Source organism: Eptatretus burgeri, chromosome 5 (genome assembly GCF_056783735.1).
Source record: "Eptatretus burgeri isolate ZD-2024b chromosome 5, Ebu_testis_v1, whole genome shotgun sequence".
NCBI lineage: Eukaryota > Metazoa > Chordata > Myxini > Myxiniformes > Myxinidae > Eptatretus > Eptatretus burgeri.
Window position 1 is genome coordinate 103,715,924 of NC_140965.1, and position 19,932 is coordinate 103,735,855.

A 19,932-nucleotide genomic window follows, 5' to 3' on the forward strand; every position below is an offset into this window, starting at 1 on the left:
AATTAAAATCAAGTTTACCTCCCTGTCTTTGCTAGCCATGACATTTGCTGCCATTGACCATTGCCACTCCTACGCCACGATAACTAAGGGGCCCTTTCCCCATCGGCCACGCCTACGCAGCAACGTGTCCTGTCATTGGTTTGGTAAATAAATGGCCATAACTTGGGAACCACTTGTCCGATTAATATAAAACCTTGAAAAGGCACATACTCAGGTCCCCAGCAATATACCTGGCAAGTTTCTATTAGATCAGACCAGTGGTTGTCGAGAAACAGCGGTCACAGACAGACACACAGAGATTGCTGGAATTAATGATAGATTATCATGCACATTTTTCCAGATATTGAGCAAAATAGGTTTATAGGTAATGGTATCACTAATTGAGTGATTTCGGGGGGAAAGCCACGGGTCAGACCGGCAGTAATGCATTTTTGTGATGTCGGTGGATGACCTCATCAGCCCATGAGGTCAAATGTTCCGGCACTTTTCACTTGAATAAACCTTCTGGGCTCCTGGACTATTTGGTCTCCCATATCATTTTAATTGAATTTATTTTAATCCCATTCTGAATTCAAAAGAATAATAAAACATGTCGTGGGTCAGGGTCAGGTGTCCAGACAAAGCGGGGTTGCATCTAAGCAGGACGTCTTGGTACCCGGTCATCACTGCTTGTAGTTATAAAGTGACAGTTCTAATTATGTCTCATTAATTTCAAAACACAACAGTACATAAATCCCACACAAAATATACCATGCAAAACTCCACAAAAACCAAACAAAAAAGTTCTGGTGAGGGTCTACAATCTCTGATTGCTCTTTTTCTTGTTTGCAGTTGTTACTGGAGTTTGTCAGGGGTGTGTACTAGCCCCCACACTTTTAAGGACTGGATTCTGGGGAGGATGTCGGAGAGGTCAAGCTGCGGTGCATTGTTTGGAAATGTCAAGATCTCTCCCTGACCTTGATTTCGCAGATGATGCAGTTGTCTTTGTGGAGATGCTGGATATCCTGATAGGGACTCTTGAGGCATTGAATGAAGAGACATAGCCACTGGGATTAGTCAAAATTAAGATTCAGGCTTTCAATGACATCTTGACAACTGCAAACTTGTCTGTATCTGTTTGTAATGAGGATGTTGAGGTTACGGAGAGATTCACTTATCTTGGCAATGATATTCATGTCTCCGCATGTTGTGAGCCAGAGGTCAATAGACATCTGGGTCGGGCCTGAGGAGTCATGCATTCATTGGATTAATAATGGGGTGTGGCACTGTTGGAACCTATGCAGGATGATGAAAGTCTGAGTCTTTAATTCCTTGGTGCTTCAAGTCTTGCTCTATGGATGTGAGACTTGGATTCTGATGAGGGATCTGAGACAGAGACTTAACTCAATTGAGAGGAATCTGAGGGATCTGAGACAGAGACCAGGTCTCTTCGTAGAATCCTTGGCTTTCGCTGGTCAGACATTGTGTCCAATGAGCATTTGCTGAGAGAGACTCAGATGAGATTTGTTACCTGCATAGTCCTGAGTGTCAGCTGGGGCTACATGGACATGTGACTCATTTTTCTGACGCTGATCCTGCTCACCAGATTCTCTCAGCGAGAGAGCCTCGTGAGTAGAAGTGGCCAATGGGCCAACCACGTGCCTCGTAATTGCAGCAGGTTGATCAGCATTTCAAGGTGATGGGGATGGGCCAGGAATCTGCCTGGGGCATGGCCAGGTGGAGTCCCTTGAAGTAGCGGCAGAAAGTGGACGCAGTGACACGCTGCTCCGGCACATGCTCCAATACCTGACCTGACCTTGTTGGCAATGGACAAACATGTACGGGTTACAGACTTTGAATCTGGGTAAGCCCTGGGTTGAGATGAGAACATTATACTAGTGTAAGCCTTTGATTTATGCTTAAGCTATTGTAGTTTTTATATTTCGATTTGAAAAATGCGGCTGACTAAGTTAGAAATTCATAAACCTGCATTAATTATATTTCCCATCAAGGTGAATGAGAACGCATACATCACTTGAAGCAAATGCAAAAAGAAACCACAGAGACATTGAGCTTATGAGTCCCTAGTTCAAGACCTGAGTCCCAGTTCCAGCTTACTAGTCCCACAAAAATTCACCAGGCGTACCTGCGTGATGCCAATTTTAAATCCATCTTTGCTGGATGTGTGCAAAATGTAAAATAGACAAAATATCGACCACTATAAATTATTTTATCACTTTATTGTGGTTCTCTCAATTCAAAATGGAGCCTGTTGGTTGCAACAGCTGTTCGGTATGTGCATTTCTTGTGGAAGCATCAAATAATTTTTATCTAAGGACTATTTAGAAGAATGGGTATTGGGTCTGCTGAAGCATGTCGTTGTTTAAGTTAAGAACTGAAAGTGCAACTTGCTGATGTGGTCTATTAGACATGTATGGTTCCTATGTGATCCTCCATAATGAATCTTCATTTGAGGAGAGGCTGATGCATATCTTTTTCAGTGAACTGGCATGAAAGCCCAGTGGAACACTCTACCATGGTACTGTACCGTTCAGCACATTATATTACTCCTCACAAGGGAAAAACAATGCATTCTGGACAAGTCTATTACCCACCTTGCTGTGGTTTTATTGTTTATTGTATGCTCGTATATCTAATCCTGAAGTGCCAAATTAATGTTAAGGTAGTTAGCTTAGTTTAATTTGACAAACATGTGATCACCTTTTTCCCAGGAGATCCAGGTGGGCCAACCTCTCCATTAAGTCCTGTAGCCCCCTGTGGAGATAAAAACCACCAAACTATGAGAATGAGAACACAATGCTCTAGGCTTGATTCAAATACAATCTTTCTTTATTTTGATTTTTATATTCATGGTGTTATAAATTATTCATGTGCTAAATCCTTTAAAATAGGAGGGAGGAGACTATCAGAGCAGTGTGTACATGGTGCATACGTGTGCGGGGCGGAAAGGGGATGGAACATTTATGCCATTGCTTTTCAAACCATATCACGGCAAAAGTTAGGTCAACTTCAACAAAACTGGAAGCACCTTTATGCAGGGGTACCCTGTTAGAGCCAGTAGTCCCAGTATTACACAACTTTCCTGCCTCAGGAACTTGTTAGTGGGACTACTGTCTCTAAGCCAAGCACAATCTCGAGAACTCTGGGTATTCTACCAAATGCTCAAGTTTGTGTAATCCAGGATTACTGAAGAGTAAACTCACAGGCATTCCAAGGTCCCCTTTCTCCCCAGAATCTCCAAGTGAGCCATCCAATCCCTGAAGAACAATAGCATGCAGTACTTAAAGGAAGACAAGTGAGAATTTCGCAATCACGGGGTAACATTCATGATTTCCAATGAGGGTTTTGCTTCCTACTTGGACAATACAATCATAGAGATATATTATCCATTTATATGTCTGGTATATCTCAGGAATAAGAATACTTTCATGAGCCAACTGGGTTATCGGTGACAAAGACTGCCATGTCAGTATACTAATCGGATTTGAGTCTCCTTATCCAAACCTTCAATACACTTTTACCATTTAGCAATTTTATTTTGAGAGCTTCTCTTTTCCAAAGCTTCTTTGTATTTCTGTTAGACTTCTCAGTGTTTTCCAGCCTGTCACCTGGTTATTGTGCACTCTCAGCCATACTCCACTACTTCGGTGCAGGAAGTTATATACAGTCTCTATATTTCAAACTTCTCTATATTTCAAACTTCTCACCTCACCCCATTTGCTTTTGCTTTATTTTTCTTCATTCCCCCCACCAGCATTTGTGTAAAACTTCAACATACTATGGTTTAAGCCTGAAGGTGTTCCATGACCCATGTTATTTGAATCAACAATCAGTAAACTCACAGATGGTCCAGGTTCACCGGTAGCTCCAGGATCTCCAGGAAATCCAACTGGACCCTGAAAATGAAAATAATTCATGAACAAAAGGAGAAAACAAAAGTCACAGATAATGTCGGAAGGCTATCATGGAGGAAGGAGATCACTATAAAAGGAATAACGTAACTTCATATGAAATGAAAGAAAAGAGAAATAAGAGAGCTGGGATTTAGACAACACAGAGACGTGCCATAGCGCCTTTGGGTCCATCTTCACCAACTGGTCCTTTGGCCCCAACAAGTCCAACTGTTCCTGGTGGTCCTGACTCCCCCTTTACTCCTTGTTCTCCTTTTGTACCCTGCAATGAAGATCAATGTTTGAAGCGGTGTATGTGTAATTATTATGACGAAAAATATGTATGCACATAATATGCCTGCCTCCGAGCAAGAACTGCGGCTTAGCAATGTATATTCATCCGATACTGGAGACATTTACCATTAACTTTTTCTTTTATTTTTTAAACAAGAAAATCAATTTAATTTGCTCATGTAAAGTGACGTCACCAATGGTACCAGTGAACATTACATGAATGTTATTTCAACGGGATGATGCAAAACAGATGTTCCGTACCATGTCATATCTTCAGATATGGTCAGGTATGGGAGCATGCACCGATGCAACATGTCATTGCGTCCACTTTCCACTGGTTCTCGATGGGCCTCCGTCTGGCAAACCCCAGGCAGATGCCTGGCCCATCCCCATCTCCTTGAAGTGCTGATCAACCTGCTGCAACCACAAGGCACATGGTCGACCCATTGGTCTCCTCCACTCATGAGGCTCCATCACTGAGAGAATCTGGTGAGCAGGATCAGCATCAGGAAAATGAGCCACATGTCCATTCAGCCACAGCTGATGCTCAGGCACCATGCAGGTAACAAATCTCATTTGAGTCTCTCTCAGCAACCGCTCATTGGACACAAAGTCCGACCAGCGATAGCCAAGGAATCTATGAAGAGACCTGGTCCAAAAGGAATTAAGTCTCCATCTCAGATCTCTGATCAGAGTCCAAGTCTCACATCAATAGAGCAAGACTGCAAGCACCAAGGACCTGAAGACTCGAACTTTCATCCTCCCGCACAGGTACCGGCAGTGCCACACCCCATGATCCAGTGAATCCATGACTCCCGAGGCCTGACCCAGACATCTGTTGACCTCTGGCTCACAGACAGCAGAGGCATGAATATCACTGCCAAGGTAAGTGAATCTTTCCGTGACCTCAACATCCTTGCCACAAACGGGTACAGACAGGATAGCAGCATCCAAGATGTCATTGAAAGCCTGGATCTTAGTTTTGACTCAGGAAACCCATAATCCCAGCGGCTCCAACTCCTCATTCAGCACCTCGAGGGCCCCCAAAAGGATATCTAGAGTCTTCACAAAGATGACTGCATCATCTGGGAAATCAAGGTCAGAGATCTTGACATTCTCAAGTAATGCACCGCAGCTTGATCTCTCTAACATCCCCAGAATCCAGTCCATACAAGTGCTGAAAAGTGTGAGGGCCAGTACACACCCCTGACAAACTCCAGTAACAACTGGAAATAAGTCAGAGATAGTATCACCACACCGCACAGCACTCTCAGTACCAGAGTATGGTTCAGACATCAGAATGATCAGTTTTGGTGGCACCCACGAAGACCAAGAATCCTCCAGAGTGCATCTCGAGTCACTGAATTAAATACTTTACAGAGATCAACATGGTCTGCAAGCAGCCCCTGCCAAAACTCTCATCTGGGTTCGACGAGGACCCAAAGAGCAAGGGTACGTTCAATTGTTGACCTCTTTGGTGTAAAGCCTCTCTGCTCTGGATGCTGGTGCTCCAGCAGATGGTGGCAAACCCTATCAAGAATTATCTGAGCAAAGACCTTGCCTGGCATTGAGAGCAGCATCACCCCTCGGTAGTTGTTGCGGTCCTGGCGATCACCATTCCCTTTCCAGAGAGAGACAACAAGGCCCCTCTTACAGTCAGTTGGGATGATGCCTGTGTTCCAGGCAGAGCAAATAACTGCATGCAATGACATGAGTACAGCATTTCCACCAACCTTGAGAAGTTCAGCATGGATGCCACAGATCCCAGGAGCTTTACCGGATTTTAACCGGTTCACCGCAACCTGTGTTTCCACAAACGAAGGTGGACCACAGTTGATTGGAGGGTCAGCAATCCGGATTGTAACACCCCTGACATCCAAATTGATAGCTGGTGGATCAGCTTGGTACAACCGCACAAAGTAACCGGCCCAGCTGGCCTTCACTTCAGACTCCTCTGTCAAGAGCCCACCACCCTCTGCTCTTACTATAGTACACTGAGGGATGGGCTTGGATGAACGCAATGCTTGAATTCCCCTGTAAGCAGGACGAGAATCACCTGACCACAGGTGATGCTGTACCCCCTCACAGATTCCTTGCACATAGGCCTCCTTGTCTACCCTTAGTGCACGTACAGTTTTACTCCTCAGCTCCCTAAACAGCTCAGCTCTGCCATTCAGCCTGGCCCTGCGCCTCTGGTCAATGGTATCCAGCGTCCTTTGAGAGAGAAAATTCTTCTTCACCCTCCAGTGAGTTCCAAGACATCTACGGGCAACGTCAAGGACGGTATTCTTGAAGGTACGCCACAATTCTTCAGGATCTCCCAAAGCACCCAGACCCCCAAAATGCACACTGAACCTGTTTGCAAACTCCTCAGCTACCCTCTCAACCTTGAGCTTGCCAACATCCAGCCTTGGCTGTGATGGTACCATTTTCCTGGATTTAAGCTGCAACTTCGGAACAAGCCAGTGGTCAGTATTGAGGAGCTGAGCACTCCAGTAGATCCTGCAGTTCTGGATCATCCTCCAGCAACCATCACCGAGCACATGGTCAATCTCCTTTGCCACAACACCAGCATTGGAACACCAAGTCCAGCGATGAGCCTGTGGGTGCTGAAACCATTAACCAGCCACCCTAAGTCCATGACTTCTTGCAAGGTCAAGGAACTTAGTGCTATTCTGGTTTACAGTTCCAGAACCATGGGGATCAACACATGTCTCATAACAATCCCTGTCAGTTCCAGTCGATGCATTGAAATCCCCAAAGACTACAAGTGTATCTCGCATTGGGCACTGATCAACCACAGACTCTTGTGTGGCATAGAATGTGTCCTTCACGGTGAGATCACTCACCTCAAGCGGAGCATTTTCAGAGACCAGGGAAATGACATCCAAGGAGTGATGAATCCTTAATCTCATAATATGCTTATTGACCGGTGTTACTTCAATTATCATTGGAGTCAGCTTATTGGACAAAGCTACAGCAACTCCTTGGGCATGGATACAATAAGAGCGACCAGACCAATAGTAGGTGTAACCACCCACCATTATCTCGCCGCAATCCGGTCTCTGAACCTCAGATTGCTGCAATACCGATGTTGAAACACGAGCTCAGATGATAACAGAGACAAGTGATCATCCTCTCATAGGAAAAGGATATTCCAGGCACCCACCCGAAGGAACCGCCTCAGATTAACCAAAGGAGACCGCCGTCTGGTGGACCACAACTCAGCACCACCGGACACACACTACCGCAATCTGACCCGGGATTGTTACCCCATGCTTTCCCTCCTATCATCAGAGATTGGGGGTCCCGGAGGCTTTTCTCCAAATCCCGTCATCCGGTGAGCTGCCCTGTGAAGGGAAGCTGCACAGGAGGTATTCCCATGGAGTGGGTTTTCATTTTTTTATGCTGTTGGAATGTATTGCAGAACGAAGGGTTTTACGGTGGCCGGAGTGCAATTCCTGCCACCAACCTCCTCATCAAAAGTAACAACTGCAGGAGGTCGGCCGCAGACACAGTTGGGCACTAGATATGGATGGCCGTTGGCTCACAAGGAACTCCTCTGCGCTGTGACAGGTTTTTTCTTCATCCTGCTGGGTGTCCATATCATACACCCTTCTCACCAAGAAACTTGGTGGGGGAGATGGTTTAGTCGCCGACAACCCGACCAGGGAACACATTAGTATCGGTTTATATGGTACTTGTAAGCAAGTCACAGATCTAATCTGACCTGACCTGACACACATATCTTCCCCCATCCAAAACCATGATCTTTTCTACCCCCGTTAATCCACCCCAAACTCACATCCCTCAAATTCCCTGTTTTCTTTCCTGAAAATCCCTGTCGTGTCCATATTGTTTACCCCATGTACCCCACCCCATCCCTCTCCTTTCCGCAGATCTAATGTCCCCATTCCTAACTGTTTTGTGCTTCCCTCTCCTGCCCCTCTTGTCTCCTGCTCCCTTTTTACATGTTCTGTGTGTTCGCTCTTATATGAGCCTCGACAATGTATACAAAAAAGCCTAACACTAACTGTAACCCAAAAACGAAATCTGTCACATTAAGCCAACGTTAACCTGAATTGAATTTCCTTCTGAACCGGAGGTACATCACTTCGTTAGCCAAAATGGTAAAATAGTAAAATATTTTTTACTTAACTGGTAAAATAGTATTAAAGTACCTGCTACTGATACCGGCTGAATATACACTTCACCTGAAGCTTACCTTCCGGCCAGCCACTCCTGGAAGGCCGGGATTTCCAGATTCCCCTGACTGACCCTGAAATATACACAGAGTCAATCAGTATATCTTCAGAGTTATTCACCATCGCCTCCACTGAAACAAGTATTTTCCAATTAAAAATAAACTTCAAGATTGTGCTGACATTATGTGGAAGGGCAAAAGTAGAGATGCATTAAGTGAACATTTTGTTACATTCCAAAAAAACATTTTATTTGGAATAGGACATATTCACTCACCATTTGGCCCATAGCACCAACAGGGCCAGGAGAGCCAGGAAGTCCTTGAGGACCCTGAAATAAAGGCCAAAATAGATGAAAGTTTGCCAACATGAGGTGACTTCACCCAAATGTCCGTCTCCATGCAATCAGGAAATTAAAAAAAAATGTCATTACTATTCAGTGTGGCTTTTACTGGGAAAGGTAGTGTCACCAGTAAATTGAATCCCCCAAACATCCAGCCACCGGTGGTGGCTTGTCAATACAGTCACATTTTGCATTCCAACCAGAAGGAAAAAAAAAGCTGAGATTTGGCAGCCGAGGTGACAGCGCCTTCAGCGAGGTTAAAATGCACTTGCTCTGGCTGCTGCTTGCTCGTTGACACTGTCTCAATATCCTAAATTGAACAAAAGATTTTACTCATGTGGAAATCACCAGGATGAAAATGGGCCCAAATTAACGAACGGTTATTGCTTCGTCCAAAAAAAATCTGATGCCTAGGCGATGTGATCGTGCACATCAGAAAATAATGGCCACCTGGATATTGTGCTGAACCAAGTCAAATTTATAGTCCCACAAGGAGTTGGAAGGATTAGTTTCATCGAGACATTGCATTCCAATAAGGCTTTAAGAGGACTTCAAAGAAAAAGTAATAAAGTGACGACTTACATCAGCTCCACTGGATCCAGCAGGTCCTCTTGGACCCGGAGCACCAGGTGGGCCCTGCAAAATTAGGCATAATGGAATTCTCAAGTGAAAGGATAAATGTATGTTATCAATCCCAAAGCATCTACAAAATGTAGAATGACAATTGCCACGTTTGCCTTCCACTCGGGTTCTTCAATGCGCCACCAGCAAATTTAAGGGCCTTACCATTGCTCCGACATCACCGGATTCCCCCTTTTCACCTGGAGTTCCAGGCATGCCCTGTACAGGCAGAACGGCACACGCAATTGGCCCGCTGCTCAACAGTGCACACATAGCCATGCATGCGGGGCAAAGCTTCATCTATCATTCTGTCTAAAATAAAGTAGTGTGTTATTTGCATGCAATGCGACTGTTTTAATGGTTATTTTCAAGTGATGCAGATGGTCTGTGGTTTTATGTTGCTCACAGATGAGCGTCATTAGGGTTAGAGTCACCTCAGGGACGTTCGTTCGGCTTAAAAGATTTAGTCTCAATTGTATGCCCCGAGAAATACATTAAGTTCTTCATTACTGTGTGAAAGCACTGGTTTGGATGACCAGCCTTGGTATCACGAAGGATGATAAGAGTGTAAAATTGTGTAATAAATGATAATAAGAATAAAAACTATCCTTTCATTTACTTGTAGATCACTGAAAATAATTTCTCGAATGCTGACCTCTAATATGGCAATTATTCAAGTTATACTAATCATCGCAATGCTTTTGGTAATTCAATACCAAGCACATCTTGCTGTGTCTTAATTTCCTGCATGGGTGAAGCATATGGTTAATCACTTTGACTCGTCAGGACCCTTCCTACTCTGTAATTGTTGCGGTAACCTTATGGAGCTCTCGGAAGCTTTCAACGGGAAATAAGATCAGATGAAATAAGAAGATATTACACATGGCAAACTGGATTGTCGTCATTGTTAGCCTTGCAAGTGGCTTATGAAGGACATTAAGGTTAGCAACTTCCCTGAAGTCTATTAAGAAACATTTAACTTACAGTAAATAAATACACGAATAATCAAACAAACTGGTATTCCCATTTGCAAACAGCTGTGGTGAATAAGTGAGAGCTATCTGTCATGGTTAATTGTCATTATGGGAGAGTGACATGATGGGCAGTGTGTTGACATAAAATCACACTCATTACTGTCACTCATCAATTGTGTTCTGAACAAACCTGAAGTCCCAAAGGTCCAGTCGATCCAGGAAAACCTCGTGTCCCTTCATCTCCCTTCTGCCCAAATACACCTTGTTGACCACGAAGACCTGGTTCGCCCTCTGCCCCCTGTCAGATCAGTAAAGAAGATGATGCGCTAAGTGTGAAGGCGGTTTTGATTCGGGAAGTTAAATGGAGAAGCAGTTTCAGCTTTCCATCACGTCAGCGAGATCCAGGATTTTTTGCGTCTACAAATCCTTGTTATATATTAGAAAGCACAGTGACATTTTGAAATTCAATTCGTATTAGTTATTGGTCTCATTCTTCAATAGCATTCTCAAAATAACTGCTCGATTCCATCAAGTATGCTAATGTTAGCACAAAATCCTATTGGAATGTCCACCTGATGGGCAGGTGTGATCAAATTCACCTTGCGATATGATTTTCGAACAATAGGTTTGCAAGATGAAGCACTTCGTTTGTATATGTTCAATTACACTTAAAGTGATCTAAAATATAAATGGCCAAGCAGAAAAAAAAAGGGAGTACAAGTCTTTATACATTGTTCATGGAATCCAATTCTCCTTCTCCTTCATATGCAGCACAAGGCTGCGGGTAGGAACATTGGATGAGGGAACGGCTGTACTCATTTCTCAAACCTCAGAGGATGACAAGCTGAGTAAACCCCACCTGGTGTTAATTCAACGGCTGACAGGGGCTCAAACTCAGGGCCCTAAGATCCCAAGCCAGCCACCCTAACCGCGAAGCCAACGCCAGGCCTGAATCCAATTCTACAAGTTCATCATCTCTTTTTATTAAAAGCCGTGTCAATTCGCTTGCCGGTTCTTTCATGATAAACCTGCTTGCTCAAACAATAAGGGTCACAGCAAAGTTATACCCTCGGCATCATCACAACAATTATTTCAGCAACAGAGAATATTATAGGAATATGTGGAAAGCGGAAAGTGCTCACAAAAGGGAACCGTATAATAGAATAAACATCTCAACGTCATCATCATCATCATCATCATCATCATCATCATCATCATCATAATCATCGTCGTTATCATCGTCGTCGTCGTCGTTTTACGGCCGTTTCCATGCTTGCATATGTAATCCGTGGTTCTCGATCCCTTGCCGCTTTCCAGGCTGCACGATCCCTTGCTAGCCCTCTTGTTAGGCCTTTAACTCCAAGATCATCTCTCAGCAACACATCCCATGTTTTCCTCAGACGGCCTCGAGCTCTCCTTCCATTCACCTTCACATTTAAACACCTCTTCACACAACTACCCGACCACATCCTTTCCATATGTCCGCACCATCTCAACATACACCAACACAATACCTCACTAATGCTTTCTGTACCTCACTTATCTCTTAATTCCATATTTGATTTCCTATCCTTCAGTGTCACATCACACATCCACCTCACCGTTCTCGTTTAATTTCGTTCACACCTCCGTTCTTCCTCCTTTTTGATCACCCATGTTTCACTGCCATACAACATCACACTTCTAACGCAAGCTGCATACAGTCCTCCTTTTAATTAGGGAGTGGTTCCTCTTGATGTCAATTGGGGTAACAACTCCCTAAACTTCCTCCAGCCACTTCTAATTCTTGCATTCACTGGTGCTTCCACAAATAAAAATTGCGGTGAAAACGCGAATTGAAATCAGATCCTTCACTTCATCAAAGTGTGCAGTATATTACTTAGCTTATGGTACATTCAGTGACAGTCAATGCATGCTCCTCCACCACGGATACAGAATAGGGCATTTGTGGTGTCAGGTGAGCTGGCCATTTGTGGTGGCAGGTGATGTTTGAACCTGATGTTGTGTGGCGAAGTTTATGGATTAACCGAAAGCTTACAATGTATAAAGATTAAAAAAAAACATTATATATTTAATCATGCACAATGCAGTAAAGGTTGTTCGGATAAATGTTCATAACAATGAAGCAAAATACAAAAATATCATGTACATCACAGAGATCAAACACAGAGCCACAAGCATGGGTGTAAGTGTAAAATATAATTGCAAAATGATTGTCATTGAAAGGGTTTATTTTCCTTGTTTTAATGTGTATTACAATCAAGATGTAAGTGCCAAAACCTGAAGTGATTAATCTACACTTCAGCTAATTTTGTAAACATTTTTCAATCATGCAGCACAAATGCAACACAATCTGCTTCTCAATTTGTTCAATTTGTACATACGAGTGGCTGTTTGGATAAATGTTCATAACAATGAAGCAAAATACAAAAATATAATGTACATCACAGAGATCAAACACAGAGCCACAAGCATGGGGTAAGTGTAAAATATAATTGCAAAATGATTATCATTGAAAGGGTTAATATTCCTTGTGTTAATGTGTATTACAATCAAGATGTAAGTGCCAAAACCTTAAGTGATTAATCTACACTTCAGCTAATTTTGTAAACATTTTTCAATCATGCAGCACAAATGCAACACAATCTGCTTCTCAATTTGTTCAATTTGTACATACGAGTGGTGCATGTATGCACGATCAACTTGTAACTTGGTGGCTTAATTGTTTGAGCATCTGGTCTGAGTTTGGGAGGGCGGCAGTTTGAACCCGACCCCTGGAAGAGTCATATACCAAAGACTTTTAAAATGGTACATGTCGCTTCCTTGCTCAGCATTTAAAAAGGATATAGCATGGATAAACAACCCCAGGTTGGCAACCATTGCATAGAATTTGATGGGCCTAATGGCCTCCTCCTGCCTTGAAGTACCTTGTGAGGGAACTCATATTAAACTTCCTCCTGGATAACTCTTGCATCTTCATATCCATCTCCCAAAGAACACCCATTTGGCTTATTGCAGTCACTTTTAGATTTGGAATGGTCTTTATTATGTTGTTCTTTGTGGATGCTGTGTGATCTTATGAAATCCATACAAGACTCAATGGCATCTCTGCATACACACCCGTGTATGTATAAAGTCTGTCGAAACTCTGTGGAATCATTCAAATTGTTCAATTTAATGTTTCAGAAGAAAATCTGAGTTTCACTCTGGTTTATCTGTCTTTCTTCTCACAACCCTGCACTCATATTAGAGAATGTAGATTATACTTAGCAATCTGTCTACTATACAATTTCCTTTATCGTTTTGAAAAATCAAATGGGTTTTGAAATGTAACTCACTCTTTAATTTTTTTAAAAATCTTAACCATTCAAAATTATTCCATAAGTTACAATACACGGTGAAGTTGTTGATATATTTTGTTTTCAAAGGTCTTCGACGATGCATTATGGATTACTTTGAAAAGTTTGGCATCTTCTGTTTAATTTTCTTTCTTTCTTTTTATAAGCCTGGTGTTGGCTTAGTGGTTGGGATGGTGGCTTGGGATCCCAGGGTCCTGAGTTCAAGCCCCGTTGGCTGCTGAATTAACACCATGGGGTTGACTCAGCCTGTCATCCTTCCGAGGTCGGCGAAATGAGTGCCAGTGTACTGGTCCCGGTGTATGCCCCGGTTAGAATAGGTGTACCATATCCCTGTGTGTCGTAAGAGGCGACCAGGGTTGGCGTCAGGAAGGGCATCTGGCCATAAAACATTGCCTCAAGAAAAAGCCAAACCCCTGCACAGCAGGGAAAAATGGCTGCAAAAACGATCATTTATATTTTTTTTGTTTAATTTTCTTTTTGTCTTGTGAATACCAACAAATGAGTTGACATCAGCAAAAATTAAGCTAATGTTAAATATTCCCATTAGATCAGAAGTTCCCAACCTTGGGTCATGATGATTAAAAAGGGGGGTTGTTATGGTGCTATACCGTCCCAAAAAAGTGGGACACGCTATAAATCCCACAAATTATAGGCCCAGCTAGTCCATTGAGCTTCCGCTGCAACAGCTTAAAATTCTTCCAATTTGTATTTCCTCTGCTTGAAACTATAAGCTATGGAGACAAACTTCTTCCAAGGGATGTCACCAATAAAAGGACTTCAGACAGCCCTGCGTTCCACACATTACACCCCTGTCACCCCAATGCTAACTTCTGAGATACGGTGTGCCAGTCTACCACAAAACCAAACCGAGCGATTTTTTTTGCAATGCTCATGCTGAGGTGTCTCGAGACAAGGTCAGTAAACACACAACAAAATTAGATTTTTCAGCACATAAACATTCATTATAATGCCACGTTTTCGACAGGTGAATGTTGATGTTGTTTGTGCATGATGTTTGCCTTGCGAGTGGTTGCAGAGTGGTCTTAATGGCATCATGCCAAGGAAAATGTTCGAAACTTCTGCACTACATATTTCATATATGTTGAGTAAATTTCACAGAATATCAAAATTGCTGAATTATTTTATATTTCAGGTTTGATGGTGGCTTCGTGGTGAGAACATTTGGCTAATGTCTCCATGGGTGTGGATTTAAATCCAGCTGAAGATAGCAGTATTAAATAATTTTCCTCCAAGCTTTTGAACAAAAAGGTAGTTTTAGGAGAATTAGGCTGCCACTGGAATTTCAGCAAAGACTCAGCTGGCTCACAAATGATTATTTCTTGAGAAGAAGATAATCTGTTTGTCAAGCCAAGTTTGATCTTTATAAGTCAGGAAAAACTCAAGTGTGTTGCTATTGATTATCAGGGAGAGGGGAATCTGCTTGCCTCGCCAAGCTCAATTTACATATGGTACAAGTTGACACTTTATGTTTGACCCTTAATGCCATTAGGACAATTTAAGAATGGCACTCAAATGACACCAATGTAATTTTAGACGACTCATATCCTCCTTACGAAAGAAAAATAAATTAAGAACTAATCACAATGTATGCCATGATATTAGGTTTTGGATGTACAAGCAATCGTGGCATTCAATCACACATAATTCCAAGCTCCTACATTTCTAGTCATCATATTAATTGTAATTTGTTATGGATTTGTTAATACATAAATAAAAACATGCCCAAATGTGTAACTTTGCAGAACATACCGGTGATCCAGGTTGTCCAACTATTCCTTGGAGTCCTGGGGGTCCAGCTGGACCCTGGCAAACAGGAATGATCAATTACTTTAAGGAACATCCACAACCCTGCTTCAATGCTATACGAGTACTTCATTGTATCACATGCATCTCATTATGAAAAAAGAAATCAACGTATTGTTGGTAACATGTTTCAAGAAAATTAATGAATTACAACCCAAGCCATGTGAGAAGTATATATGCTGAGTCGTATAGTATATTATATACTTTTTTGCTCTGACGAAGGATTAACGTCAGAAATGTCAGCTTCTCCTTGCTTAATGTGGTAGCTAGCATACGTCGATTAACATCGTGGAATATACTATACATTGGTATATAAGCTTGGATAAGAGCTAACTATGTGGCTGAAATTTCGGATATTAAGCACATTGGTGGGCATGGGTTTGAGTTTTTTTCTTTAATACATCCGCCACTGAAAGTGGACAGAGGTTATGCATTCACCCGTTTGTTTGTCTGTCTGTTTATCTGTGAGCAGGATATCTCAAGAAGTTATGGACGGATTCGGACAAAACTCTGTGGACAGAGTTGCCTTTCACCTTGAACAATAGCTTGTCTTTCACCAAGCCCAGATGTGTTTGGGCCATGGCGGGGATTACACGTTCGTTATTATTATTGCCAGATACCAGTATTATTATTGTTGTTAATATTGTTGCGGATTCGCGCCCGCCGGCGTGCGAACGGCCACGTAACTCGAATCGCGGCACGTCGCCCACCGGACGGACAATCCCGTCATGACCCTCTCGGACTAACGCCGGGAACTAGTCACGGGTGGGCCTTTCGGCCTCACCACGATCGTGCCAATCGGCCCCCCGCGTGGGATAGGGTTGCTCGCCAAATTCGACCAACCTAATTACCCACACAGAGGGTAGACCGGGCGATCGCACCTCGCCGCAGGTCGACTTCGGACACGGGCCACTTTAAGCGACCCGTTCCATACTATCGGGATAACCGAGCGGTGTTATCGTCAACCTGGACAGTTCGATTAATTATCGGGCGTTTTAGCCCACGACCAACCCTTTACGTGAAGTAAGATGGAGATTCAATAAAGGAAAAGACGAAGCGAAACGGGAAAACAGTTCAACATAAAGCACATTTATTTCGCGATGAACGGAAAGCACACATATACAATTACACCAAAAGCAAATGTAAAAGAAGAAGAAACACACAATAATACACAAAAAGCAAATGTAAAAGCAAAACACAATGCAGATATACCACCGACTACCGAGCACACGGCAACACTTATACAGTTTTACTTCACAGACGGCGCCAACACATATACTCAAAGCAAAAGAAAAGGACCACCCTCAAGGATGATGGTGGCAGACGGGCCTGGGGCCGAGACCGCGTCGGGCCTACCCGTCTGATGATGAGCCGCAAAATGGCGGTGGCGCCCCGACTCTGCGGGCCTCGCAGACAGTGTCTGGAATGGGGTGGGAACGGGGCCCCCTTCTCGCACTATCTCAGTGCGGGGGGAAACAGGAGGGGGTTGTTGATGCTCGGGGGAAGGAGGATATCTCCCTGGCTCGGGTCCCGCGACGAGCGTCTCCACCACGACCTCGGTCGCGTTGCCGGCCTCTCCTCTCCGCAGCTCCCCGACTCTGACACGAGCACCCCCTCGACTGCCTTCGCCGCCGCCACCTCTCCAACTCTCCACAGCTCCGTCCAACTGCCTTCTCCGACTCCTCTCTTGACTGGCTCTTCCCAACTCAACTCCGAACTCCACTTGACTGGCTCTTCCCAACTCAACTCCGAACTGACTCTTTGGCGAGCGAACGCAGCCCTTTATAGCCCCCGGGGCCTCGCTCCTTCACCTTCGACCCTTTACCTCTGGCTGGCTCCCCATTGGACAGAGGAAAAGTGGGCGTGAATGCTTTTTGATCCATGAATCTGCATATAGCGACCACACTCCGACGCACCTGGAGGCGGGGCCAAATCGCCCCACGCTCGCCGATAGGACGGAACAGAAGTGGGCGTGAGTCGTTTTTGATCCGTTTTCTTCGGAAAGGCTGTGCCTCTGCACCCGCTGCTCGGTGCGCGCCCTGCACGAGTCCAGTATCGGTGCCCACAAGCGGCGCGGGAATGACGGTGATGCGATGGTTGCGAGGGCGAGTTGTGACGGTAAAGGTCGTGGCTGTGGTTGTGAAGCGGCGTTGCGGTTGGTGGTTGTTGTGTGATGGCTGTTGAGACGTGGTTGGTGGTGGTAGTAATGGTAGTAATGGTAGTAATGGCGGCTGGTCCAAAATAAAGATAGTAAAAGAAAAACGGCTATCTAGAGGGGTCGCAGCCCGAATGAATGACATTTATTCCCTCTAAACAACGGGTTTGGGCCTAACTACACATATACTTACAGAGATATCTCACCTAAGGGACCTGAATGGTGGTTTGCGAATTTCGTCAACCACAACACTACCCCCTCCCCTTTTTACAGACTCGTCCCGAGTCGTCAAATTTTCGTGTGCCATCATGTGTAGTTTTCCCCTAGTACATTTTACCTACGGATCCCTGAGTGCGACATTCATGGTATTCGTGTCCCCAAAATAAATAACCTGAGGGCTGAGTAACTACCTAAACAAACTCACTCACACGGACGACTGAAATAAAATTGCCGGCGCTAAGACAGACATGCCGGGGGCGCACTCATATTTACAGTACATCTTAACCTTAACTTACAAAATTTACACTAAACCATGGCCCAGGATCAATGGACTCTGCAAAAAGAAAGCAGTTAGCAGGGAGCCAGGCTGCTCGAATGCAGTCTCTGGCTCAAACAACGCAGGTGACAGGGAACGTGGCCGGCTGCTCACACGCAGTCCAAGGCCTTCCCTTTTCGAAAATGAACCCAGTGAACCACAACGGTGCATGGGCTGCACAAACGCAGTCTCTGTGCCAGCTCAAGTGGCACACGCAATGAACACAACAAATGGATGGATGAATGGATGGACGCAAACACGGTGCACGGGCCGCCACAGCAGGCCCGTGTTGTAGCTGCCAACAGGGCAGTTCTCGCAGCTTGCAAACTGTTGCCTTGCGGATCCTGGCGTACATGGCAATGAACAGGGGGGGGGGCAAGCAAAAATTGAACGGGGGGGGGGGTGAACAGGGGCAGTGGGCATGGCATGGCAAAGGCAGCAGGCAAACACAGCCCGCAGAAGAAGGCCGCTGCAGGCAAACACAGCCGGCAGACGAACTGGCCAGCACAGGCCTTGCAGAAAACAGCTGCAGACGATCCGGCCGCCGCAGGCCTTGTAGCACAGCAGCTGCAGACGATCCAGCCGGCACAGGCCTTGGAGCAAAACAACAGCTGCCGATGAAGTGGGCCGGCCTTTGCCTTGCAGCAACGCAGCCAGCAGATGAAGCTGGCCCTTTGCCGTTCAGTGGAGGTTGGTGGAGGGAGTGCGGTGGTGCTGGCCACTTGGAAGGCGGGCTCGGACCTACCTACCTGTCTCCCTCCCAACCTATCGCCTTTGCCTGTCACTGTACATACCCACTCCCTTAATTTGTGAAAAACCAATTTAGCCCCCACTTATTTTTTTTGTTGTTTTTATTTTTACTCCCCCACTATAAATCGTCCCCTAACCCCCTGTACTGTCCTTGTTCGGCTAACCTATCCTGTCACCTAGCCTACTCCCAACCCCTACGTTCCCTTCCCGGAGGGGAACAAGGGAGAGCTAGCGTCCTGTGTCGAGGCCCAACGAAGCCTCAGGATGGCCTCCCCAGACTTCGGCGATCTATAACCAAAGTGGGTCCAGCAGCCCACAACGAGAGCGAGGGGATGGATGGTGCGGAGGGGTACATCTCATAATCTACCCTAACCATTTAACTGTTAAACTACCCCGGGGCTTTCAACAAGCGCCTCGCGCTTAAACTATTGGTTCTAACAACCCAGATTCCCATCGCCTGTGTTGGTGTCCTCACAATTTCGGGCCTCGCCCCCCAAATTTTCTTCCCGTGCCCTCACACGGTCTCATGGCTGGGACACGTGGCTCCCTTTGGCAGGCACGACCCTCTGCCGATTCTCCGACGATGGCACCCCCGGGCACTACACTGCCTCCGAGCCTACCAGCTCCCTAACACCGGGGAGTGCCCCCCATGGCACCTCCCCTGAAATGCACACGTGGCAGGCTGGCTTCCCGGGCCCCTTTCCGAGGGTCACCCGTGCCCACAACATTGCCCACGCGGCTAATGGCGCCCCGGGCCCCCGCACCAAGCAGGCGCACCCGTGCCCACTACGCTATCCCGGCCCACCATGGGCCCTTGGCCTACCACGGCCGACTAGCCTGGTGCCCGGGGTACCCACTCAGCGATACTCACCTTTCGCAGCCACGCTCCCAGCCCATCAACAGGGCTCCTGCACCCCTCCAAACGGGTTTCGAGCCTACTTCCCCACCAACAACAAAACGACTTCCATATTTGTTAATTTGACGA

General features: G+C 45.2%; 1 protein-coding gene across 2 annotated transcripts in view; it reads right to left on the minus strand.

Moving 5' to 3' along the window:
* Nucleotides 1-19,932, minus strand: part of LOC147027096 (uncharacterized) — a 547,644-nt gene that overhangs the window by 89,538 nt on the left and 438,174 nt on the right. For both annotated transcript variants that reach the window (XM_085883264.1, XM_085883263.1), the window contains 10 exons: nt 15,454-15,507; nt 10,515-10,622; nt 9,516-9,569; nt 9,312-9,365; nt 8,664-8,717; nt 8,410-8,463; nt 4,066-4,173; nt 3,843-3,896; nt 3,204-3,257; nt 2,701-2,754 (listed from right to left, as the gene is read on the minus strand). In XM_085883264.1, the coding sequence (XP_085739390.1) occupies nt 2,701-2,754; nt 3,204-3,257; nt 3,843-3,896; nt 4,066-4,173; nt 8,410-8,463; nt 8,664-8,717; nt 9,312-9,365; nt 9,516-9,569; nt 10,515-10,622; nt 15,454-15,507 (648 nt within the window). The remainder of the gene's footprint in view (nt 1-2,700; nt 2,755-3,203; nt 3,258-3,842; nt 3,897-4,065; nt 4,174-8,409; nt 8,464-8,663; nt 8,718-9,311; nt 9,366-9,515; nt 9,570-10,514; nt 10,623-15,453; nt 15,508-19,932) is intronic.